Source organism: Pyrgilauda ruficollis, unplaced genomic scaffold, assembly GCF_017590135.1.
Source record: "Pyrgilauda ruficollis isolate IOZ18807 unplaced genomic scaffold, ASM1759013v1 scaffold21, whole genome shotgun sequence".
NCBI classification, from domain to species: Eukaryota; Metazoa; Chordata; class Aves; order Passeriformes; family Passeridae; genus Pyrgilauda; species Pyrgilauda ruficollis.
In genome coordinates this window covers 7,817,232-7,843,940 of record NW_024520318.1, presented here as the reverse complement: position 1 = coordinate 7,843,940, position 26,709 = coordinate 7,817,232, and the positions used below count along the sequence as shown (strand labels likewise).

Below are 26,709 nucleotides of genomic sequence, written 5' to 3'. Positions count from 1 at the left end.
AACAGCTGTGAAGGATATGAGCCCCATGCAGTGAGGCTGTCAGGGAATGAGGGCACAGTGGGGTTGATGGGCCGAGGAAGGATGTGATAGTCTCACTACCTAAAAATGTTTCTTTGACAGCACCTTTAGACCACAGCACTAGAACCTCCTCACATGGAAGTGATGGGCATAGCACATGAGAAGAGGTTATTACAGCTTTTTGCCCTCAGCAACAACTCAGAAATACATGATCAGTTGCTAAATTGTGGGAAGACCGAGTTATTTCCTAATAATTCTTTTCAAAGCTGGGGAACATAAAGAAGCACATATCTACAAAGAAAATGGGCAACCAAGGGCTGTTCTTTAGTGTGGTGTATCAAAGAGAGCATGTGTGAATTGCAATGAAAGTTAAAATTTGTTACAGTTTCATATTAAAAAAGTCCTATCCTAGAATCCTGTCTGCCAAAAGACTGTTGGCAATCTCTTGGGATACTGAGAAAGCTACTTCTGCAATGACTTTCAAAGCTCGAAAACAGAATCAGTGCTTTTCAATTAAGTTTTTTAGTTACAGCATCTGCTTTAAGAAAATATTTCAGATGACAAAATAAGTGAAGCCTGAGTCTTGTCTCAGCATCAGCCCAGATGCAGACCTAGCCAGCGTGTTGTGGTCATCACTTCTGAGGCTGCAGCTGCTGCTGTGTCTGACCCTCCCTCCTGACAGTTCAGCTCCCCCCACATCTGCAGTCGGGCACAGGAGAGGGGCTGCACACGGACCTGTGGCTGGTGTCCCCCACTTCTGTGGGTCAGAATTGTTGGCTTTGTGGGCTGTGTCCTGCCAGGCTCACGGCTGAAGGCTGGGACTGTGGGTCTGCTGCCTTAGTGCCATCTCCTGGGCAAGAGAGAGAGGCAACATCTGTGAGACCCAAAGGGAAGCAGATTCTTTTGTTGTGATGTCTCCATGTCTTTTGACAAAAGGGGTCTGCTCCCTATCCACTTCACAGAAGTGTGTATCTTCACCACCTAGAACCCAGGGGTTGGTCATTCTTCTGGGTGAAATTAAAAGTGTTAGGTAGTTAGTGTTTTTAGGTGGTAGGAAAGCAAGTTTCTTCTTTAACACTATTTACAGCCTTGTGACTCTATAAACTCCACACAGGTCCCCTTGTTCCTGCAGTTAAAGTCAAGAGACATGAAATAAAGAGTGACCCAACTCCCCTGGGGTTTGAAGGTAGGAGTATTTCCATCCTGCATGAAAACCTCATTTGATATTATTCACTGAATTCACATCTCATCACAGCTGGTCGGTGACACTGGAGTCCATTAGGGGCTTGGGGTCAGTTTATCTGCATAACTGGGTCAAAGGCAGTTGTTACTCCCTTGCCTGTCCCCTGCACTCATATTCACCTAGGCATGGGCCTGAATTAAATTCCCAGTTCTCTGCCTGTTTTGGGAAGTAAAGCTCTAGACTGTCACCTGGATCTGGATTTTCTGCCTGGCTGTGCCTCCTTCCATAGGGAGCAGCAGCAGGGAGCCAAGGGGCTCCTTTTCACCTCCACCTGCATCCCTCTTCCCTTGTTGGTGTCTACTCTTAATGAGAGGAGCAGGAGCTACGTGCATAAGGACTACAGTGGAGGCTAGACTGTGTATTAATAGCCATTTCAGGTGCAGTGTTTCATTTCAGACAAGCAGAATTTCCACCAATTTGTTGCAGCAGATTAATAAATTGCTGTTTAATAAACAGGACCAAAGAGTTAAATTGGGATGCTGTTCCTCAGCCACTGGAAGATCACCAGCTTCCATTGTTAGCCTTCCCCTTCCCCAGACCATTTGCCCTAGGGGGACACAAGGAGCCAGGTACCTCTGCTGCAGGACAGGCAGAAGAGAGATGTGTGCTGAGGACTCCTTTCATAGCATTGTGTTGTTCTGCACAAAAACTTGGTAGGAAGAGCCAGTGAACAGGTCAGTGATGGAACTGGTCAAATATCAGAGCTATCCCCCATGGCACTCCCAGCAGAAGAGGAACAGAGAGGTTGGAAGAAACAATTTAGAGACAGCAGAAGTAGTTTTGCTGTTTGCAAAATATTTCCTTTTGCCAGTGACCCCTGACAGTATGTTTTGAACCATCCTGGCACCCAGCACCACCCAAAGTGTGGGGTTTATGCCTTGCTTCCCTCACTACAGATGGCCTGATCTCAGCATCCCCTGTGGCTGCAGGGGCAGAGGGGATTTCAAGGTGCAAGAGCTATCTGCAGCATAGAACTGACTTGCTCCTCACAGGTTATAAACAAGGTACTGCTGCTCAGCATCTTTAAGTATCTTTAAGTAGGAAACAATGAACATTATCACTCCTTTACCAGAAGAGATTGCTGCTATTGCCAGGGCTCTGACTGAGGTAATAACACAAGGGACTCCCCCACCCCCAAAATCCTGTTGCATTCATCAAGGGTGAAATCATTAATTTCTGGTCTCCCTGGTCCCCTTTTGCTGCTGTATGGATTAGGATCAAAACCATGAATTATCACCTACAAAATTATTTGAAAAGCTGCAAGGAAAATATGTTTAAAAATGGGTAAAGAAGCTGTAATGAAATAGAACATTGCACTGTTCACTCAGGAATTGTCTTCCTTAATTAACATCAATACTTCTGTTTGATTCATTTCACTGTTCTCTGTCCTTCTCAGACTTACAGTTTTTCTGTGGAATGCTGCTGTCCTTTCACTCATTTGTGCTGGTCATGTGTCTCCTCTTTTATACCTGTTGGACCCCAGTCCACCTGTTTGTTAAAGAGACTGTCAGTTGCAGAGGTGATGCAGGAATTCACTTTGTACTGGTTGTCTGGTCACTATTTCACCTTGAAGACACAAATTGTACTTCCTGTCACAGATGCTTTTGAGAACACCATTTTGGCCCAGACTAAATGTAATGCCGGTTCCACCACGAGATCCGTACCTAGATCTGCTTCACAGACAGGTAAACAAAATTAAAGTATTTGTAAATTCAATTTGAGAGTGCAAACTAAATTTATGATAATATTTACTCTCTTTATTATAAGGAGAGTTTTCTCTTTTGGTAAATATTATTTCCCATCAAAACAATGAAAGAACAAGCTTGGATTACAAGCTTAGAAACAATGCCCCAGATTCTGGTTTTCTGAGGTCAGGCTGAAAATAATTATTTTAATTGAAAGCAAGAGATCTCAGAATTTGATGTCTTATTTTATAAGAATTAAGCATGAGAAACAAGCTGTTTCTGAGTCTCTGAAATGAGAATAGTGATTTGTATGGAAGAGGGAGGCTGATGCATGTATTTGTAAGGAATTCTTGCTGGTGAGGTTTCTAAATGACAGTGACAAAAGACTGTGGAAGCTTTGTCTGGTGGGGTAGTTTTCTCTTGGTGTTTGTAGTCCAGCCTGTGCATTTGAACTAAAATTGCAGTAGCAGTTTGAAGTGAATTAGAATCAGGATATTCTTGTATGTTTAGACCCTTGCTAGTATTGCTGGTATGAATAAACTGGTACAGGACAGTGTCACTTCAGAGGCTGGTTTACACCTTTAAAAGCACAGATGACCCGACCATACCTGTGGGGGCATACTGGGGATGCAGCTGTGCTGGAAGAAGGTCCCTGTGTCCCTTGAAACTGGGTTGCAGTTGTTGGAGCAGACAGTCCCAGTGGCAGGGTGGCAGAAGGGGCTGCAGAGCTGCATGACCATGTGTTGCACCAACCAGTGCTTATAGCGGGGAGGATGTGCATGGGGAGGGATTAAATAAACCAATCAATAAACCTATTTCTCCCAGATCAGGTCACTTTTCTGTTTACTGTCTGAACTGCCTGGCTTGGGTTTTGTATTGCCTCAGGGCAGGGTTTGGTGTGGGTTGAGTGTGCTGGGATGTGCACAATCCCACTGTGGGAGCATCTGTCTCCATGCCTTGTGGTCAGAGCTTCGCTTTGTTGAGAGCAATGACCCACAGGATGTAAAGAACTTGGTTCAGCATCTGCTCAACCCAAGTCCCTGTGAACCAGCTAATGCCCAGCAGGTACACTATTTAGGAAGGCACATGGTAAATTGACTGACTGCATTCAGCTTGTATCTGTCAGGGCTGCAGAATCATTTGGTAGATGCAAGGTCTGTTTCCCCTGAGCTGGACTGTAGTCATCCCCATTCCACCAGAAAAGGGACAGGCATCAAGTGCAGGAAAGTGCAGACGATGATTGCCATCTGCACAAAAGAGCCTGAGCTACTTTTGCACCATGGCAGCCTCAGGCAGAGAGGTCTCATAAGGCTCTGCCTCAGTTTCCCTAAGGATACGTCCTATGGACCTGCCTTTCTAGGTGAAGCAAGACTGGCTGTTGAGCTTGGGCTGGAAATCTCTCGCTGAGTCCATTCCACTGGGTTGGGGTGGTTCTGGTGAAAATCATGCAGTGAGACAGGTAACAGCACAAATATGACTGAGATCTCTCCTCACCCCCCTGGCTGTCTTTGTGCCTTGCTGTTTCCTCTGTCCCTTCCCTGCACTTGCGGCCTGCTCCAGCATACAGTCTTGTAAATTCCTCAGGTAGTAATATCACCTTGGGGTGAGATGGAGATAAGAAGTCAACAAAAATTCCATGGCTTTGTACTTAAACATGTGGAGGTAAGCTGGAAACTGAATCATCATGGCCTTGTGCAAGTCGTGTCAGCGCAAGTTATCATTTGCTGGAAGACTCCTGGTCCTTGTTTTTTGTACTTCCTGAGCTGAAGGGATTGAGCAGTGCTGAGCACTGGAAATATCCATGGGTGTGAACGCTGCAGCCACACACACTGCTCTCACACCAGGGACAGTGAGTGGTGCAGGCTTTTAGAGACAGAATAATGGCTGTGACATAATTTTTATGGCAAAACCATGGAATAAGCTATAAAAAAGTACCAGCAATTTGGTAAGTGGAAGAATGGGAAGTGAACCTGTGACATTTATTTTAGAGACTGATTATCAAAGAGTCTAATGTCTGATAGCTAACTCTTTCTGGTTTATGTCTTTTGAAAAGGTTGGCCCAGCAGACAAATGCCTTCTCTAGACACATTTGAAGATTTTGAAGCCATCCCCTCCAGCATGGATGAACTCTCCAACTCTTCTGATTTGGAGGAAGAGACCAACCCTAACAATGTAATTGCTTTTTAAAATTACACTGCCCTTTCCCAGCACAACTTCCTTCTCTTTAAGGATCACAATGTAACCTGCAAAGTTTGGGTTCATACTAGCTTAAATCCATGGATGTGTGGGAACAGTAAATGGAAATTTCATCTGGGGTGTTGGAAGATTATTACAAGATTTTGTTGATCAGGATGAGGATCATAAAATGTCACCCATACTTGTAAGCTGCCACTTTGCCTGCTACAAAAGTGAAGGAAAACTCTGAGTCTTTAAAAAAGTAATTTCGTACTTTTCCAGATAACTTCACCTGGTGTCACGAACACAATTTTTATATCAGAATAATGGCTGGTGGGTTAAGCCTAAAGTCTAAATGCAGAGAACAGATCTATCCAAATTTTGAGTAATATTTAACCTGGGCATGATAAAACACAATTGCCTACAGAAGAAATATCTGCCAGCCTGAAATACCTAATTCAGTATTTAACTAAAACCTCTTGCACAGTGTTCTTTCATCCATAGTGATTGTTTCTGGTGCTTTGTTTCTTTCATTTTAGGGGAGCAATCTCTTCCGGGTCGAAGGCAGCTTTGACAGCTGTTTCCCAGATTCTCTTACTCTCGAGGATGGAGATTTAGTGCAGTTTGTGCAGGAAGGAGAGAATGGCCAATGGTGAGTATGGCAGAGAGAGAGAACTGGACAGCTGGGACAGCCAGAACCTCCTGGAAAAGATGGAAATATAGGTTGTTATATATTAGGGAACAGTTTTTGATGGAAAGAGTGATAAAGTACTGGAATGGTCTGCCCGGGGAGGTGGGGAGCCACCATCCCTGGATGTGTTTTAAAAAAGACTGGATGTGGCACTGGGTGCCAGGGTTTAGCTGAGGTGTTAGGGCTGGGTTGGACTCAATGATCTTGAAGGTCTCTTCCAACACAGTGATTCTGTATGGATACCTGTAGGACTGCCCTGGGCCCTCTGCCTTCTTCCCTAGTTCAGGAAATAATAGCCAAACATGCGCCTCTAAGAAACACAACCCAGGGAAGAGAAATGTAGGAAAATTCACTGACTGTTCTCTGAGTTTCAGGTTAGTGAAGAAACTGGTCTCTGAGAAAAGTGACTGGGTTCCCTCCAGCATATTGCAGCCAGCAGAGGGGGACAGTAACAGCATAATTAAGAGCAGCAATGCAGGTAATAGAGAAAATGTGTTACTGGTTTGTTTTTTTTCTTCTCCATACTGAAAAAGAATGTGATAGCAAAAATAAATGTGATAAAAAGTGCACTTCTGTGTTGAAGTACTCATCTGAGTGCATGTCTGTGCTGCAGTCTCTGGTGACATGGCTGAGCTAACCTGAAATTTGGTGCCTGGGTGTCACAGCTAGTCAGGCACAGCAGTGTTCCTTGGCCTGGCTTAATTGTTTTCCCCTATCTGAGCAGAACTTCAATCTCCCATCCAACTTCTATGGCTACCAGTACTCAGGCTGGCTGCTTTACAGTGAGCCCAAGTGTCTCATACACAGGGTGTGCCTGCAGGACAGCTTTGATCCTGGCATGGACAGACTTTGGATGGAGACCAGCATCAGGGCTGTGCTTCTGGCATAGGTTTGAAAACATTAAAATTTCATGAACCATTACTGCCTTCATCATATTTCACAGCTGGCTCCAAAAGCTGCAGGAAGGCTGCTCTGGCAAGATTTCAGCCAAATCAGCACTAAAAGTCATCCAGTCACAGCTTTGGTTCTGACCTAACACCCAAACAGGTTGCACTGGAAAAGCTGAATCTGAGCAACTCTGAAGATCAAAGGTTTACAATTCAGACTAATATTTGTCCATCCTTAAATATAATTTACCAAATGTGTCCTGCTTTTCTTCTGGTAGCAGAAGAAAGCAAAATCTGGCACAGCCATTCCCTGAGGATCTGTGATAGAGAGCTAGCAGCACTTTATTCTGAGTTACTGATCTCTTTTGATTTTTTTGGTCAGTTTGTTTAAATGAAGGAAATCCTTTTTCAACCACAGGATTCTTTGCTGTGGTGTAAAGGGAGTTTGGTAATTGCTGCTCCTTCACCTCACCAGCCCAACAATGGCTCTCCTTTCACTGGCATGTCCTGTGACTCAGAATAAAAACAAAGCCAGGCACACATTACAGTTACACACCATTTCACCAGTTACACCCTTGCCTTTTGTGAAGGAATTAGGAGAGCAGTAGAATTGTGATTTTATATTTTATTTTATTCCAGGCTTTTAACAAAGAACCTTGAGACTGTAGATGAAAGATCCTATAGACATATTGTAGTGACAATGCCCATGTCCTCCTTTTCAGACACGTACAACGATTCCTGCAGCACAGCCTCAGTAGAGTCAGACACGAAGGAAAGTGAGGTGGCCAAAAGCTTCCCAGCAGAACAGAGGGCTGGCAGCTGAACAGCAGGACCAGCCTTCCTCAGGACCCTGTCCACCTGTCTTGATCTTGGGTGGACACTGGATCAAAGTTGCCTTTCTCACAAGCTCTGAGGTTCACAATTCACTAAAATTTTATCAACATGAACAGATGAGAACTGTGCTGTCCACCTGGCAAGCTGGGAAAAACAAACTTGAAAGGAGCATTAAACATCCAGAAAACATCAAACCTACCTTCAGTATTACAGGAGAAAAATGCTTCTCGCATTGATTATCAAACTGTTTCAGAAGATGTGGCCTAAATTAGGTCGACAGCAGAGCTGAAGAGTCTCTATGCACGCACCTTTTGGCAACTTTGCTTGAGCACCACATCACTGCAGAGGGGCACGTGGTGGTTACCAGTCCTTGCTCCACCCTGGGGTCACCTGGAGGTTTTTCCATTTGCTTGCCTCTGGCTGTGCCTTCCCTGTCCTCCTTAATTCCAGCTGATGCATCATCACAAATGTGCCCTTTTTGCTGTCAGTCAACACCAAAAACACCCCACTTGAGGGTGGCTGTGGAAAGGAGAGTTCTGGCTGGGACCATCAGGCTCCGTGCAGCGGTGACGTGACCCCGCTGCGGTGGCTGCTGACACAGCATTCCACACCTGGCACGGTGCCGGTGGCAGCTCCTGCCTGGGAGGTGCAGGGCTAAGCAGGGAAGTAAAGACATGTAACAGCTACTGTGACAAAGAACACTCTGAACTCTTTTTACAGTCTAAGTCATTCCTCTGCCCCCTCTACAGTCTCTGGTTGCTGGATCACAACCCTTTGCATTCGGTGCCGAGAATTCAGTTGAATGCCATTTACTGTCACATGTTTGAGTAGACTGCATGCTTTCCTTGTGTGCTGGGCTATGAGTAGATACATTTCACCCCCCATTTGGAATATACTTAAGCATTGCAAATAGGCAGTGAGCATTAGATGCTCCAATGAGTGGATAAAGTGTTGTTGTTAAATACTTCTTTCCCGGATGTTTGATGAAAGGACTGTACCAAATCTCTGCCACATAAGGATGTAATGTATAATATAAAGTGATTACAGATGATATGATTCCTATACAAGCCATTAGCTCATTTAGAGCAGCTGTTAAGGCATGAAGGCATTTTGATGGTAATTGGGTCTTATGTCCCACAAAAGCTGCTAGTACTGATAAATACTGCTAGTGAAGATAAATAGCTAAACTAGCTATTTAAACTAGCTGCTAGTAAAGATAAATATTGACTAAGATCTGCAAACAGGCAAAGATCAGTTTGGTAAAAATGAGCCCAGAAGAAGCTCAAGAGTGAGTGGCTTTCACTCTTAGGGATGTTTTGTTTAACCCTCAGACTAGTGGTGCTTTATGTAAATAACAAAGGGCACTAAAAGCACTAGAAATGGAGATGAAGCAAACCAAAACCCACTCTTTACTAACTGAGCCTCTGAGCAAAGCAGTAGGTGTGTGTATCATTTCTGCTCTCACCTTCGCAGGGACTCGAATGTTTTCCTTTGTGTCTCAGTGGAGGCTGGTGTTGCAAGTACCTTAGTGTGGGAGTCAGGATAGCTGTGGAGCAGGCAGATAGTCCTGCTTGAGAAAAAGCCTTGGAGCAGGTAAAGGCTCAGTCAGATTTTTTTTTTTTGCCTGTGAAGATTTATTGCTTGATTATGAGTTGCACAGTGGTGATTGAATCCCATGGCTCTTCTAACCCTCCATATCTAAACTCTGTGATTTTTTACATTTTCTGTTCATGACTAAAGGACCTTTCTGGAAGTTTTTTTTTTTGTTCTATAGAGGTAGGAGCTTGCCTGTTTGTGTTGGCCATTTACCTCAAAATTGACATGTAGGCTCTCAGGAACATGAATCCTCTTGGTCTACTGTGGTTATCAGCATCTTGCAGGAAGAATTAATTCCTTTCAGTCCCCTAAGGAAATATGCAGCGACATTTTCTTATAGTGCAATTACTTTATCCTCCCTCTAAAATGAGTTCCTTCTGGTTTCTCTATTACTTTCAGTAATTTTTGCACAGGAACAGTGCTGCTGTCTACCCCTGCCCTAAGCACAGGAGAGGGAAGGGCTAGGGAGCTTTGATTGCACATTAGTGAGAAGTGTAAGCTTTTGTGTGTGGGAGAGAGAGATAGAGAAGGGTTACCCTGAGTGTATGAAACTGCCAAATTGAAGATTTGTGACATTGCTGATGGATGGAGAGACAAAGGAGCAACCTTCTGCCTTTGCTGATGAGACAAAATAGAGTTTGATGACTTTTTGAGTTTTTAAAACAGTATGCAGGACAGTCTTTTAATTAGTGTATTTCTGTCAAGCAAAGTGATAATTAAGGGAATGACTCTCCATGTACACTCTAGAAGATGATTTGGTAAAGTCCAGCAAGACTAATGTGTTATGTTAGGATATACTTATTCTGTCTGTAGATCTTTGACACCATCCTATTCAGGTAGATGGACCTAAAAATCATAGCTTTCAAATAAGGATTTCATTTCAGTCTGTAGATCTTTGACACCATCCTATTCAGGTAGATGGACCTAAAAATCATACAGCTTTCAAATAAGGATTTAATTTCAGTTGTTGTTTGGAGATGCTATAGTGACCATTTAGAAGTCAATTAAAAGTAATGGTTGTGACTAAAATTTGGCTGTAGGAGACACCAGATCCCAGGTAAATCCGTGCTGCAGCAGCCCTTGCTGCTGGCCCTGAGCCTGGCTGTGCTCCTGGGCCTGGGCTGGTCACACCTGCCCTCCAGGCTGAGGGTTTGCCTGGGCTCTGCTCTCTCTGCCCTGCTGCTCTTCTGTGAAACTTCAGAAACTTCACATGCTCAAAACTGCCCTCAGAAGTGCTCACTCAGGTGTGGGTGGGCTGCAGAGTCCTTCCCTGGCACCAGTGACGAACAGAGACGGGCAGCTGCACGACACACAAGTCTTGCTTTTAGTAAACCAGGCTAAAACAGAATCAGCCTGATCCTCTCCTCTCACCTGGAACACCACCAGGTGGAGAACCAGAGCAGTGCTGGTTGTCTTGAACACAAACAGCTGCAGCCAAACCACATCTGAGCTCTGGCTTTCCTCGCCAGTGACAGCAAAGCTCTGTGTGTGTCATGTTCTGGTCGTGTGTGTGATGAGAAGCCATTTTATTATCTATGATTTTCTTAGAATCTTCGATTGGGTATGAGAAAGGCCATGAGCTTCCTCTCCAAAAATACTCAAAGACTTCAAATATATATATATATGTGATTAGAAATATATAAGAATAACAAGAAAAATATCCAAAATGTGTATTTCTTCTTGCAGCTGGACTGAAATAGCTGCTAAGATTTCCTCTCCCCAGCTGAGAATTGGTACAGTTTGTTTTCTTACATGATTTCCATGGTGTTGATAATGATGTATTTGTATATTGTGACTGATGAGAGATAATCAGACGGGGAAAGAGCACAGAATTACCTGTCCTTTTTTCCAGTCAATACAGAATGTATGAATTTATTACAAGAAAAAAGTGTGCAGATGAACTTCCTGTAATTAGGCCATTCTGACCTGTGTAGAACCACACTTTGTTTGAAATTTATAAAATTAATAACTAGTACAAAACCCTGTGGTTGATGTCTTTATATGAAGCAACAAGAAAAATGAGATTTTTTTTCTATCTGAAATAAATGAATTATCAGCAAAAGCACATCATCAGAGCTGAAAAAATTGACACATTTGTCCAATATAAGTTGAATTTGTCCAACACACGTGTCAAAAGGCAGAATAGGGTTTTTTTCCTTTACCTATCTCCCTTAGTCATGTTTTGAATCACTGAGACTCTTAGGAGAGTGCAAAGGTTCACACAGACAGCACAGTGGAAGTCTTAGATGACTTTATAATAGTTTCTCCTGAGATATCTGCATGCCTTTGGCTACCAGGGTTCATTAGGGAATGCTAATTGACCCAAATACAAGTCGTGGATCATGCAGAAAGGCAAGCAGGTAAAAATTAGAATGTAGAAACACTGTGCAAATAGAACAATATAAACTGGAGCTGATTTCATGCCGTATCCAGATTTCTGGGGGCAAACTTCACCCCACCTGACTCTTCAAGTCCTTGGCGTCGCCGTGTTCCTGCAGCTGATATTGGTATGAGGAAAAGAAGAATTAGGAGCACACCAGATGCCAGCATGGGGGCTGCTTTGTTCCCTGCCCCAAGCAGGCCCCTGGCAGATGCCCAGGGCAGGAGTGAGTGATGCTCTCCTGCTGCTCATCCGCTGTGCCCACACAGCTCCTGCCCTGGCCTGGGGAGCTGTGCAGGAGCCCTGAGTGGCAGAGGAGCCCTTTGTGTGCCAGAGGAGCCCTTTGTGTGACAGAGGAGCCTCTGAGTGGCAGGGGTGTTTGGATGCAGCACTAACAGCGACCCCCTGCCCATCCACCTTGGCTGGAGCAGGCCTGGGAGCAGCACGGGGCCAGGCAGCAGAGGATGGTCCCCATGGGGCAAGAGCCCGTCTGGGGCTCTGCTCAGCCCTGTCTTACCGTCAGTAGGTGCTCTGTGGAGATGGTCACACCTCTCCCTTCTGTGCCTTAACAAACAAGATGGAGTTTGGCCTTAAACAGAGTATTTTCTAAAGAACAGAGGGGAGGCACTGATTTACAGGCTGTAACCTGTGCTGGGGCACTGTGCACCAGGTTCTCAGACATGAGGGAGACGCACGAAGCTTTCCCTGGACTTGCAGAGCCCCAGGTCTCCTCCCAGTCAGCCCAGCAGTCATTTCTCTTTTCACTTTCTTTCCTAACCATCATTTATTTCCTTCTGCGTGAGTTTACAGGCGAGAGGCATCGGTCTCCCCCTCTCTCTCCACCTCCTTCCCAGCCATGTGACTGAGCACTCCCTGCGCCAAGTGAAACTTTTCAGTCTCAGGGAAGCTCGGCTCGCTCCGCAGCGGCTCCCGGGGAGAAGCAGAGCCCGCAGCCCGCTGGCCATGGGGAGGAGCGCACGGCAGCTCATCTCGCTGACCCTCGCCTGTGGTGAGTAACAGCATCATTTCTACCTGAAAAACGGGACATTATGTCACTTCGGTTTCCTTGCAGTCAGGACAGCACCCAACAGACTCAAAACTTTGGACGGTTGTGTTGCTAACACTAAGGGGGCTTTCAGTAAAGTCCCACTGCTAAGAAATAACCATACCTGCTGTTCTTTGCAGCTGGTACACCCTTGGTTTGATACACTTAGTGTATCAAACTATGTGGTGGTATACACTTAGTTTTTGATGTTTTCTTCTGTCTTTTCCCTTGAACTCTTGTGGTGGCATAAACTCTGTGTGAAGGAGTCAGCTCAAAGTGTTGTTAGAAGCAGACTTTTTTGGCTTTGCTTTTCGTAATTAAAAATAATTTCCAGATCTGCACATCTGACTGAAAATCCTGAGTGAGACAAGCAGGAAAGAAAAAACTAAGGAAGCAGTGCTCAGGTCATTAATTTATCTGCATTGAGAGATGCAGAGCAGGATTAGGAAAGCAGGAATGAGGCAGGGGCTTGGAGAAGGCTGGGGCTTCTCTCAGTGACAAACGCCCTCAGAGTCACCATCTGATCCTTAATGCTGCTCTGTGAAAATCTGGGGAGCCATACACATGAAGGACATCTCTCAGTCACTGCTCAACACCTGCAGGAGCACTAAATTTGCCTGGTGAAGAGGACAAAATGTGATTTAATCTGTGGAATGGCCAAGGGTTTGAGGTTGCTGTTGGGTGGGTTTTGCCATCGGCACATGGGGATCACACAAAGAACAACCCTGTCCCCCTCCCAGTCCATGAGCAGGGAAAGTGTCCAGGGACTTAACCACAAGCAGTTCCTGTTGTATCTCTCTGCTTTCCCATGCCTGCTTCATAGCCAAAGTCTGCTGAAATAGCCCCAAAACATAGAGATGAAAGGGAGAGCAAGATCAGACTGGGTAGCAACACTAATAATTCAGTGGTCAGCAATCACTTTTTAACAGAAAGCACTTGTTTCCTCTGGTCTTTACCTGATTTTGATCTTTCCTTTAATAATTTGTTGTGATGTTTTATTAATGTCACAAAGTCAAGTCTTTCTATGCAGACAGGGAATGAAACATAATTAGTGCAGAACAAAACTGCTGGGCAATTGAACAGATGAGTGTGGTTAGATGAAAAGGGGAAACAATCCTCAGTAGGAGTTTCTATCACACACCCCAGCACAGGACGAGAAATGGCACAGCCAAGCCACGGCACGGAGCACTCAGCTTGCCACCATAACACCTGGGAGCAGAGCAGTGATGTTCCTGGTGAACAAAACGTGTCACCAAGCATAAAAATGGGATCTCCATGCCCAGACTGGGAACAGTGAATTTCTGAGAACTGTGCTGGTCCATTGCTGGGAGTTCTGTTCTGGAGTATTGCAAGGAGGCTGTCAGGGCTCTCACACAGCCCTCAGCATCTGTTACACACAATTTTGGTGCTGAAGTGAAACAAGGGGACTGCAGCTGCTTGCTCCAAGAAGATGCACCCCGGGGCACTTGCATCCCTCAAGCAAAATGTTGCTTGTATGAAGTTTTGAGTTGGCTTTATAGGAGGAAAAAAAAAAAAAAAAAGGAAGAAAGGAAACTACTGGGGGATGCAGAGCTGCCCCTCCTTATGTTTCTGTGGCCTGTTCTGCTGGCAGAGCCACAAAAGGCTGTGCTGGGGGGTTTGTACTCACAGCTGCTTTCTGAGTGCTGCCAGGCTCCCAGAGAGGAACATGGCCATGCTAAGGAGCCTGGAAGCCTTCCCAGCCTCAGCTGGAGGGCAGGTCAGGGACCCCATGGGCCCACCTGCCCCTTCACACAGCAGAGCCACCAAGCCACCTCCAGCAGCCACCCAAACACAGCCAGTGCCAAGGGGTGCAGCTGCAGAGTGATCCCTGTCCATCCCTGGGAGCTGATGTGGCCAAATGCCTTTTGGGAAGACCAAGCCAATGGATTTAGCAGTGTGGCCATCATGCACTGGCAGAAGCCCCAAAATGCTTGGGGGAACAGTCCGGTAGTCACACAGTGAGCAAGAGCCACGGGCCATTCCAAAGACATTTCTGGTTTTGTCCCTCAGGTCACCCTGTCCGGCTGAATAATGAAAAATACTTGGGTTGAAATGACCTATTGAAGAGTTTTATTTAAAAACTATGGGTGGCATTCTAATATCACTTCAATAATATTTCTTTCTACATCTGTGTTACCTGGTCAGTAATCAAAACCAATTTGTGAATTGAAAACGAAGACCTCCAAACAATTTAGATTTCGTGTAAATTTAAATATGGATTGCTTCACAGTCTTAGAGGGGAAGAAAGAGTGAAAACTGCAACTTCTTCTTTCTTGTTTTTATCATGCTGATACACTTGGATGCAGCTACCCATAACTGTGCATGGTAACTGCTCTGGCTTTCCCCTGGCCCCACAGAAGGAGATCAGTCATCTGATTAACAGCTCTGCATCAGCTGTGGCAAAGCTTAGGGAAAAGAGAGAAAATTAACTAAAGTATCGTATGAATTATGCATTTTTAGGTTCATTTTGAGAAAAAACACTATATTTTTGAGGTTTTTCAACTGTCTCAAGTTGCATTTTGATGGTAACGCCTAAAGTTGGCAGTCAGGTGTGTTCTGTACAGCTCAGAGTGAAACCCAGGCAATTTTAGGAGTAAGGTGTATTTACATCTGCATTTCTGCTCTTCTCCAGCATAGCCATTTTTAAGGCAAAATTGTGGTAAGGGTTAAGATCTGTGCATCTGCTCTTGTTTCTTTTATTTTTATCTTGAATTTGAGTCAAAACCCAGTAAGTTTTATTATTCTTACTTAATTTATATGTATCTGAAAATTGCTAGATTTTGTGAATTCAGCTATTATTGAAGATCTCTGTTCTGGCAATAAATAAATGAATAAATGGAAGAACTTGTGAGATTTCAGCCATTTTCACTCTAAATGTGCCTCTGGCATTAATCTACCCTAAAATTCTAATCTCAGCAGCCTGCCTGCCATCAACTTTGACACTGATTCATGAGAAATTTCTTTGAAGGAACCAGTGTACAGTGAACTCAGACATGTTGAGGCATTCTCTGTGGAGCTGTACTGCTGGGAATATGAGCTATCTTGGACTTTTGGGTCCCTTCTGTCTCCAAACTGGAGAATTTATCTCTGTCCTCCCACTAATTTAGGCAGTAAAGCATTTAATTACCTGTACCTTCATGAACATCAAAGAATTCGCATACATCAGTGATTTATTTCTTTAACTCGACTTTGTCTTTCCAGAGTCTTGCTGCACACTCACAAAGACTCAAGCAGGAGAGTTGGGACATTCAAATATTCTACAATGTACTTTCCCACTTTTTGTTCACTTCTGTATTTACATTTAGGAGCCAGATATTTTTATTTTTTTTCACTTCTGCAAGGGACACATTTTTGTAAATGTTATTAGGTGGAATCATAATTTTGGTGCTGAAACTATTTCCTGATGTGGTCTAAAATGCTCCTGGATGCTGCACCCTGATTTTTTTTTTCTCATTTCTGAAAGCCAATCACTTAGAGGGAGGTCTTTCTTTGGGTTCTTCCAGGAGGAAGAACTCCAGGGTTCAAGCTGACATGGCTACAACAAAATTAATACCTGGAATTTCCCTGTTCCCAGACTGGTTTCCCAGACTTGTGAATCACTGTAAGACCATGGCACTGCCTCACTTCCTTCCCACACACAGACACATCCCCATTCCCTACACTTCGTTGGTAAGAAACCAACAACCCCTTTGGCTGCTATACCCACTTCATCTTCCTTACAATTTGCTTCCAGCAAATCCTGCTGAACTACTGCCTGCAGGGAATTCTTGTGATTCCTGGGGATTGTGCAAGGTCTGGTTCCTCAGTGTGTGGAGAGCTGGGAGCCAGTGTGCTCTCCTGGAATGGGAATACTCAGAAGTGTGAAGCTTGGGGGAGTGGTGCCTAGCTGTGGATAGTCCTACAGGGTGTCTGCCTTCACTCTCCTATCATGACTGGAGCCAAATGAAGAGTGAAATTGTATCACCCATTTGATAACAAAGTGCAGGTATGTTGTGGTTATCAACATAAAAGTGAAATGTAAAGGTTTCTAGACTACTGACTTTAGTTTCTTTGCAGCATTTTCCTCCTGCTTTGCTGAAGTGGCCCTGGGGGTCGAACTGTCTCCAGAAACCACATCCTTCCACCAAATGGCTACTTCTGCTCAGCCACTTTCCCTTTATCATTCTTCACCCCATCAAAGCACTGCAGTTCATTTTACCAGCACAGGCTCTCTTCAAACAACACCCATGGGCCACAGAACAGCTGAGCAGACAACGGAGCAGCTCAAGACAACATCAGCCGCAGGCCAGCACACGGCAGCCCAGGCAGGAGCAGGCACTGTACCCACAGCCCCTGCAGACAGCCCCAGCCCCGGCCGGGCCACCACCCCGGCGATGCCCTCGCTTACAGCGGTGGTCAAGAACACAACCACTGCCCCTGTGTCCTCCACCAGGCATGGCAAGGGACCACGTGTGACCACAGGAACTGTGGCAGTGGCCACCAACACCTCCCTGAAGCACGAGACAGCGAGTACCCCGGGGGCAGCTGCCACCTCCGCCTCGGCAGCCCCCAGCACGCCGAGGGCCGGGCCCAGCACGCGGTCACGGAGACAAACAGCAGCCACTGGTGCTCCAACAGCCACGGCCGTGACCAACACAACAGGCACCCATGCAGGGACACAAACAGCCCCCACATCCCCTGCCAGCACAGTGAGACCCCGTCCCACCCCACAGCCCTCTGCCATCCCCACAGGCACCTACACCGTTTCTGATGGCAACAGGACCTGCGTCAAAGCCGTCATGGGTCTGCAGCTGATGGCCCGAAATACCCAACAGGTGAGGTGGAAGCTGAGCTTTGTAGTGACTTCATTCATTAGCTGGAGTTTATTCTTCCTCTTTCCAAGCCATTTTCAGAATTAGCTTCTATGATCAAAATAAGTGGTTTGCTGCCAGTCTAAGGCCCCTCGTGTGCCACAGCATCCCTGCTGCTGTACCCCTGCTGGCCTGTGTGATGATGATGCCAAGGGGATGTAAAGGTGCTTTCTTACTTCAGTGATATTTGTGTGGGAGCAATGCTGGGGCAGGGGATCAGCCTGCAGGGTTATTTGTGCTTCCCACAGTGGGAGGTTAGTTAAAATCGGAACTGACTTCAGGTAAGAGCTTGACATTGTGAGTTGCAAGGAAAGCAGAAATTGCCAGTTCACAGACTGGAATTTAGAGGTAGGCTGTCCTGAAGTTGATGTATGGACATTTTAGGATCATGGGAGCTGCCAGGTCCTGAAGAGCTCCTCCTCTCTCCTAGAAGTGATCCACTGAGAATGATTCAGCAAAAGATGCCATACAACCTGAAATGGCCATTGTGTCCCTCAGGATTAAGGTTTTGTTGCCTCCATTAATACACCATATGGAGCCACATCCTCAGGCCCTGGAGTTCTTATGCCATCCCTGTTACAAATACAAATACTCATGTTTGATGTCTGAATATTTCTAAAATAGGAAGAGTGACTGATGTTGGTAAAGGTAATTTTCATCCCTTGTCCTGGCAGAAGCCAGGAAGGGAGCAGGATTCCCAACCTCACCAGACCATAGTGAGATGTTGATAATAACATAAGGTACTCCCTCTTTGTGAATTACCACTCATACTCACCTGACTCTGCCTGAATCATATCAGTTCACTGAATGAACAGAAACCAAATATTTTCTGCCAGCTTAATGCACTGGAACAGCTCAGTGATGTGTCAGACAACCACCAGTGCTGGTTTATAAGTGGGGAACAACTCTGGCAGGTAGAGGTTTGGCTGCCACCACCACTAGCCTGTTCATTCAGCCATGCAGAGCCTGTCTGGGGGCATAAAAAGGGCAAATCTCTGCATGTTTTGAAGTTATTAAATCTCTGCATGTTTGCTTTCATTCATCAGCAGTCCTGCAATGTCTCTTTTCTCTGCAGGAGCAGATGGAATATGTGACTGTTAACCCAAATGCGACAAAGATATCTGGAAGCTGTGGGATGGTGCAGTCTGAGCTGAACTTAACTTTTAGTGGAGGATTTGTAAACATCAACTTTGTAAAGGTAATTGTTGCATTTAGAGGGAAGGAGTCTTTGGGACTGGAAAGCAAGAACAAAGCAAAGCTGCCTTTGATCCAGCTTGAGCTGTGGGAAAAGGCATTTTATCTATCTCTGTGCTTATTTTACATCTGAATATAAGGCATGGTTACTCCTGTTCTTCCCAAAGGGCTAGAACCACAGGACCATGGTTTAATTAATCTAGATTGGAATATACCTCTGGAGGCTGCCTGGTGCAATGTCATGCTCACAGTGCAACTGACTTCTGTGTTAAATCAGGTCTGTTTGAACTTTCCATTTGGAAGGGAAGGTTAAGCACAGTACTCTGCCATCCTCTGACAGAAAGTGCCAGAGAGCAGCGTTAAAGCTGCCCATCAAGCAACACAAAGTCTAGGAATAACCAAGCAAAATCTGAGTCTCTTTTTTACATAGGTAAAAGTTTCATAGGAGGGGAGGTCAGATCTGCTGTTTGCATTGGAGTGGTGCAGAGAGAAAGGGTTTGGGACTGGAGTCCCTGTGCAGGAATAAGGTGTGCTGGGAGCTCTGACTCTCACTGTCAAGTTGCTCTCAGCTATTTGCATCTCATAAAAACTACCTGGAGTTGTCAAATTCAAAGGACAGCCTGTGCAGTTTTTAAGTGCCCAGGAGCCATGACACATCCGTGGCTGAAGCAGTCTAATTTCATCTAATTTCTGAGTGAAAAATTCCAAACAAGTGAACTGCAACAGCAAAATTGTAGGTAAGTGGCCTTAAAATGCACCACACCAGGGAGAACTATAAACACACACAGAAACTTGGGCAAGATGAGAGATCCTGCTTTCACAGTGGGAAACTGAGCTTTGTTTTTGACATTGTATCTATTAATTCCATGTTCCCCACTGGGGCCACATCACGTGCAGGTGTGGCTTTAACACAAGCTACCAAGAGTGCTGTAGCTTTTACAAGCACAGGAGAAAATCCCTGAGTGTAGGCATCCTCTTGCTAAATCAGGCATTTGCACATTTTGGGAGGCAGCACTATTTACCTGAAAGCTGTAAGGGCTGGGTGATGATGCCAGCAGAGGTAAAACAGAACTAACACTATACTATATATTACTATATAACACTAACTGTGTATAAAGTCATTAATGGGCATGGAGGAAGGGGCAGGAACACAGCACAGGCTGGATCCCATCAAACTCTGGCAGGTGTAATGAATATCAAGGCCATGTCCTGGAGCTCCACAGCAGCTGAGAGCTGCATTGGCCATCACTGTTGATCTGTGTCCTTCAATTAATCAAGCTAAATGTCAGTCTTGCTGCCTGGTTCCAAGCTCAAATTAGAGACAATTAAGAAAATTACAAATGGTTAATCAGTCATTTTCATAGAAAGTCCAAGAGAGAACAGCAAATTATACCCCACATGTTTCATTAATTCTTGAACAGAAAAAAATATTTTGATTAGTACTCATCTTTATTTTAGCTTATGGCTAAAAGTTTTCTAAGAGCTACAGAGGAAAAGTAAGGTAAAAAATGAAGGAGCTCTTTCAAAACAAAGGATCAGTTCAGACTCTTGAGTGTTTGCTTTAAATGTGTGCTTCCTGCAACAAGAGGAGCATTTTTGGTGTTACAAGAATCCTTAGGGAAAGGCTGGGGATTCAAGTACCCACGAAAGCCCCCAGGTTGCAGCAGCGCTAAGGAGAGTGATGTGAACCTTTAGGAGGTGCTTGACCTGCCTTGCCCTGAAAAAGGTGGTTTTTGGCACAGCATTAGACAATGCACCCTCCACTTAAAGATAAGCCTCAAGAGCATAGCAGGGCTCAGCTTGGACTGCTTTGAAATTCAAGTTATTAAGAAAACAGTTTGCTGCTGGCTTTTTGTGTTTGGTCCCCACAGCCTCTCTCAGTGCTTTGAAGCAGGAGCGCTCCAGCAGTGGCACTTGTGGCTGTCCCTGTGGGAGAGGAGCTGGCTCGAGTCCCAGGGCTGGGGTGGCAGAGGAGAGGGGCTGGTTCAGTGCTCGCCACTGCAGCGGCCTCTGCAAAGGGCTTGAAAAAAGGAAGTTGTGTAACCAACCCACAAGATGTGAAGTAGGAGCAGGTGTTTTCCCCAAGCAAAGTTTTTAACCGTGGCCAAACAGAACAAAGCACTGCCACCCAAAAATGGTCATATTTATGTCTTTAAGTTGGAATAATGCTGAGAACCTCTTCTCTGGTGCATTTCTTTCTTCAATTTTCCCACTCCATCCTACAGGTGCACAGCAGACATTCATGCCACTTACCCACCAGCTGCACTCATGAATCCCTGTGTGCCCACAGCAGGAATTAAACAGGGTAGCAGGGCTGCTGCATGAGGCATCACATTTTACTCCAACACTGCTACCAGGGAGAAGCTCCCAGGGCTGGCTCTCGCCCTGTGGCACTCAGGGGGAGAGCAGTGTCCAGGCTGCACCAGGGTTTCAGGGCACATGCAGGCAGGACACCTGGCTGGAAATTTTGGTCTGTGCTGTTGTGCCAGGTGCTTTCCATGTCAGCAATCTTCCTACTATTGGTTATCACAAGTATCTGATGAGTGCCCAGCTTGAGCAGTTTGTGTAAAATGACACCTGCATGGCCCCGTTTCACTGAACTGAACAGAACTGGTGATGCAGCTGAGATTTGGAAAAGAAAAAATACATCCAAGAGAGTTGGTTCTTGGGTCTCAAAGGTGATGCTTTACAAAGTGTTCCTTTGGGAAATTCTTTATGACCATTTTGCTGAGGTAAGCTGTGTTTCTTTCCGCTGCAAGTATGAGCATGTATTACGAATAAAGATACATCTTCTTTTGCAGCAAGCTCCAAGTTACTCTGTGACTAAAATTGAGAGCAGAATACTGTTATCTTCTGAAGGTCAGTGATTTTAACCTGTCTTACTTTCATAATTAAACTGTTTTGGGTGTAGGATAAGCTTTCAGATCTTTAAAAGACTGGATTTTGCAAATATGTGTTTTATCAAGCTTTCAATGTGTCATTCACCTAAATCTTATGGTATAAAAATGGGAGAGAAGGGGCCTGGCTGCAGTTACATCACTATTATTGCATTTTCTTTTTGATCTCAAAAGCTTTCCCTGCCCCACTCTTTCAGAATAGAGATTACTTCAAACTTTGCCTGCTCCTATGAGAATTCTAACCTCCTCCTGCAGACTCAATTTGTTAAAATGTGATTTGAAGAAGCATCTGAAATTTTAGCCACTTTTTCAGACCTAAGCTCAGCTGAGTTGCCCATTGATAATTAAAGCACTCACTTAAAGTGTAAGAAGAATAAGTGATAGCTTATGGAGAAAGTGTCCATGCTTTAGTCACCTCTGGGACTATTTTACCTCAGGAAGATGTTGGTCCCAATGGAGTCAGTGTGGATTCTCATCTGTCTCTCTCTGGCCTCCAGGTATGCTTTACTATGCAGCCCTAAATGAGAAGCTGTTCACAACAAAGCTGGGGAATTCCTTTAAGTGTGCCAGCAGGCAAACCTTCCCCTTGGAGAAGAACTTCCAGATCCTCTTTGTTCATATGCAGCTGCAGGCGTTTGACATTGTGGGTAACCAGTTTGGAAAAGGTGAGTAGAAGGATACTTTTCCAGCCTTCCCAGCTCTACAGCACTCTGGTGGCCTGATGGATGTAATCTGCTAAATTATACCCATACGCATCCCACTGCTGTTTTCTCAACCTCTCCTGAGTCATTTCCAACACAGTGCTAATACCTATGGAGGATGGAAAAATATCTTTCCCCCCTCCAATTAGTACCTTCTGTTTCACCTTCTCATTAAAAATGTTCAGCTCTACAGACACAGTTTTCTTCTTCATGCATTTTCTCCCTGAACAAGCAGAGGTGTGTTCACCACCAGTGCACTGCCCAAACCCCAACGTGCAAAGTTCATTTCCAGGTCACTGTTCTCAATGTAGCCAGATTTTAGCTATTCTAAAAGACTCCTGATACATTGTCCCACAGCTGCAGCAGCAAAACTGCCAGCTGATTAGGGATATTTGTGAATGCAGGATGATATTTTCAGAGCAGCTGTGTCTAGACATGATGAAAGGTGCTCCTGAGGAGGGGCACAACTGGCCCACTCCCAGCTTCAGAATGAAACATGATGCTCATCTCTTCAGTTTGCCTTTTCTTGGAGAAGTGCCACAAAGAGACAATCAGGTATCGCAGTAAAAGACAAAGACCAGAGAGGGGGACTCAGTGGGACCTTGTGGTCTCTTTCAAGTTGTCCATTTTCTCATTTCTGTGGCATCCTCTCAGGGCATTTCCATACAAGAACTCACGTGCACAGAGGGGCTGACCAGCTCTCCAGCCCTTCAGATTCAGCAGTAAGACATTTTCTATTCTGCCACTTGTTTTTCTGCATGCTTACAAAATACTGCCCCTGTATTCTTTTTAATTTAGACCTGTCTTTTGACTCAGTTTGGCTCTCTGACCAACTCTTTTGTTAGGTCACCATTTTTGTTACCTTTTTCCATTCTAAAAGGAATATAATGAGAAACAACATTTGGGACTTTTTAAAGACATGGTCCTTCTCCACACTGAGAATCCCATCTATGCTCTCATTCTATGGAAATTTTTTTCATGGGATAACAATGAGCTGGAAGAACCCATGGGATCCCATCTGGTCCCTGCATTCCCATTCAAATGTGTACAATGAATGATATTACTTATGGTATTAGGTACAGTCTCACTTCTAGGAGAGACTCAGCTGGAAGGATGCTCTCTGTTTCTCCCTCTCTCTCTCCAAGTCAGACTAATCTCTGCTAGTCAATACCACATACAAATTTAAATTAGTTTTACTCTTAATCAGAGAGCTGAGAAAGCAGCTCCCACCTCTGAAATAATTCCCCTGTGGCTATAAAACAGTCATGAAACTGTTGTGTATTGGCTTCGTGTGCAAATTCTGAAAGAGAAAATCCCCAGTGAAGGAATGACTAAACATCACCAGCCTCCTCCCCTCAAGACTGATAGTTTCACTTCTGTTGCTCCTGATTTGCTTATCTTTAAATGGGGAAGAAAAAGAAAACATTAATGGTCATTGGTTTGAAGTTCCTAATGATTTTGTAGAGATTAGAGCAGTGTTATATCAATAGCTTGATCTGTTTGAGTCTAGAAATCTGTAAAAGAGCCTTCTGTACTTCATTGTATCAGGAACAATTTCTACAGTTCATAGAGTTCATTCCTTCATTCCCAATGTTTCATCAAAGCAAAATGGCCAATTCAAACATCTTTGGCTTTTACAACACTTAGATGCAAATACTTTTCAGCTCATTTAACAGCAGGTTACATTAACCAGACAGAGCTTTTAAAAGGCAGCCTCTAATAGAATGCTCATGCCGCTGGCTTTGTGGCATTGCATCACCATCTGGATTAGAGCAGAAAAGGATCAGACTTTGGGAAGAACTATGTGGAGGCTCTGGAGCTGTGATGTGATGTCATGGACTCCACATGTTCCCTGGCTTATTGCCCACTGACAGAATAAAATTCCCATGGGGGAAAAGCCCAAGCCAAGCTACAACCTGTGCCAGCACAGTCATGGAATAAGAGTCAAGGTTTTTATCTCCAGGCACTAGCAAATCCTGCCTCAGAACAGTCGCAGGGCGTGAGGGGGCACAGGGTGTCAGATCTCCCTCGTATCCTGCTATAAACTGGATTTGCTGCTGAGCTGGGATGTGCAGTGGGGTTTAGCTGTGGGGTTTAGCTGACTACGCTGCCCTGCTTAGAGAACAGTTTGCTCTGCAGTTGTCACTCACAGCAGCATGACAGAGGTCTGTCTTTCCCTGGAGCACGAGGAAGATCATTCCTGTAGATCTGATGGGAGATGTAGGTCTGATCCAATTCTGGGATAACACATTAGTGGTCATTCCCAGAAGTTGCCTTCACTCCCAGGACTACACTTGTATTTTGAATTTGAGGCTGATCCTGCCATTGTAACTGGGTAAATTTTCCATTTCTGTCAGTGGCCCACATGATGCAGTCTCTCCATAGGAAAGCTACCAATTTACTTCAGTCTAGAAGTTCACTTTAAAGTAATAAGATTCTGTTTAATCAGAGGATGATTTGAATATTCATTTGGGTAGGAATTGGCTGAGGAAGCCAGAATTTGCCCTCTCTGTAGCTAAGAGATATCTTTGGATGGTCCTTCAAAGATATGATTTGTGTCTGATATCATCATATGTACAACAGAATTGCAAAGGTACTGCTAAAGCAACTCCCTGGACTATGTCCAAGCCTTCTGCCTTTCTAATCTCTGAGTCTTCTGAGTTAGCCACCATTATCTACAAACACTCTGAATTAAACAGAGAGAAAATTAGAATTTGATTTTTCTTAGAAAACACTGACTTTACAAGAATCCCCACTGGACTAGTGATGTGCTGGACTATGGGCTTCTGTCTCTGGTCTGATCCTCTTCACTGGGAAGAAGCAGTCAGATGTCACACAGGAGCAGTTTTTGACCTTGCAGGATGTCTTGCTCTTTATTTTCAGGCTGGCACTTTGTATTGTGATGCTCCCCATCTGCTTTTGCAAAGAAAGCCTCTGCAGTGTGTGTGCTGAGTGGTGAAACAATTCCTGCAGATCTGAGGGAGAAGAGCCACTCTCCAGGGAAGCACAGAGCTACTGCAGAAGGGGCAAGGATGGTTTTCTTGAGATAAGGCTCATCACAGATAAAAGTGTAGTAAGTATAGCTCAGGAAAAAGAAAGGAGAAAAAAAAAAAAAAAAAAAAAAAAGAAAGGTTTTGAGAACTTCTGACTTGTATTTGCCAACTTTAGTGGAATAGAGATGTACAGTTTAGGAGTATGGTGTTCTGCTCTAACATTCTCTGATCTCCTTTTCCTTTCAGAAGAAGAATGTTTTCTTGATAGAAACGGCAGAGTAGCTCCCATTGCAGTGTGCCTGTGTATCCTGGGATTGTTTGTCATTGTGTTTGCCACCTTCCTGATCTCCAGGAGGAAGCCACAGAGAGGATATGAACGCATCTGAGGTGCCCCTATGCTTCCAAGTGTGTGCAGCAAGCAGAGAAGTCACAGGAGTTTTTGCTTCTGCCTGGCAATCTCTCTGCCCTGAAGCCACATTTTTAAGTGAGATGACACTGTGTGTTTACAGCTAATGAATGTTTCTGGAAGGAGTTCTTTTAAGGTGGGAAGGAGAGAACTCACACCTTCTGCTTTAAGCTATTCTTAGCATCTAATTTAGATGTAGTCCAGAATGAGGAGCCTAAATTCTCTCTGTTGTCAACAAAGGAGGTCATTCAGATCACTTAAGCCAGATTCCTAAAAATAGCTTAAAGCAAGCAGTATCACTATCTCCCAGAAAATGCATCAGGTTTGTTAATGATGGTGTTCAGATTTATCAAAAGACATAAGTCTGACCTTCAGGTGAAAAAACCTCAGGCCCACAGCTACAGACAACCCTGCTAAGTGAGAGCTCACTGAAAGCTTTTTCAGAACGTTGTGTGTGCCAAAATCTCAGGGGAATTGTCAGTGTGACTCCACTCACAAGCAAGTTCTTACCAGTCCTATACATGGTTACACTTCCTAAGCTCCTGGGGTTCTTCCTCTAAGCCCTTTGCAAAGACAGAGTGGTAATTGTGACTCTTACCCTGGAGCTTAATATGTTCCTGGTCTTGTGAGAGCTCAGGAATCCCCCACATGCTGTTCAGACATGGACTTGTCACAGTGACCACACTGAGGCCAAGAAATGTCCTCTGCTGGGGCAACAGGGTGGTCTCTTAATCCAGGAAGATGCCATACTCACTGGAAATGCCTGGGATTAAGTGACCATCACTGGGGCACCTAAATGAGGTCCATGAGAAATGGAAATCCACTGATGCTGTATGGTCCAGGTTTCAGTGGGAAATAAAAGCTTGCACAGGCCTTGGACAAATCTGCCCAAAAGTGAGTATTCTCCAGGGTGCTCACGGCTGAGCAGCTGGATCTTCATATGGAAATAATTTGGAGTTGCTTTAAAGCACAGTGATGCACTCTGTAGTCTATTTCCTGCTGAACCAATGATGAAGGCATGAGAATAGTAATTGCTTTTGAGATTTAAGTCCAGCTCATGTTCTTTGTTGTAACAAGGAAAAGTTCCTTGTCA

General features: G+C 44.7%; 2 protein-coding genes across 2 annotated transcripts in view; both read left to right on the top strand.

Annotated features, from left to right (window-relative positions):
* The window catches only part of MCF2L2 (MCF.2 cell line derived transforming sequence-like 2), a 117,444-nt gene extending 107,449 nt beyond the window's left edge, over positions 1–9,995 (top strand). The window contains exons 27-30 of the mRNA XM_041467836.1: positions 5,000–5,118; positions 5,661–5,773; positions 6,187–6,290; positions 7,422–9,995. Of these exons, the coding sequence (XP_041323770.1) occupies positions 5,000–5,118; positions 5,661–5,773; positions 6,187–6,290; positions 7,422–7,522 (437 nt within the window). The 3' untranslated portion in view covers positions 7,523–9,995. The remainder of the gene's footprint in view (positions 1–4,999; positions 5,119–5,660; positions 5,774–6,186; positions 6,291–7,421) is intronic.
* Positions 9,996–12,416: 2,421 nt separating this feature from the next.
* LAMP3 (lysosomal associated membrane protein 3) lies at positions 12,417–26,056 on the top strand. Its single transcript, XM_041467909.1, has 6 exons — positions 12,417–12,518; positions 16,632–17,389; positions 18,501–18,623; positions 21,421–21,478; positions 22,014–22,181; positions 25,457–26,056. Exons 1-6 carry the CDS (start codon positions 12,473–12,475, stop codon positions 25,594–25,596), a joined length of 1,293 nt encoding a protein of 430 aa, XP_041323843.1. The 5' UTR covers positions 12,417–12,472; the 3' UTR covers positions 25,597–26,056.
* Positions 26,057–26,709: the final 653 nt, after the last annotated feature.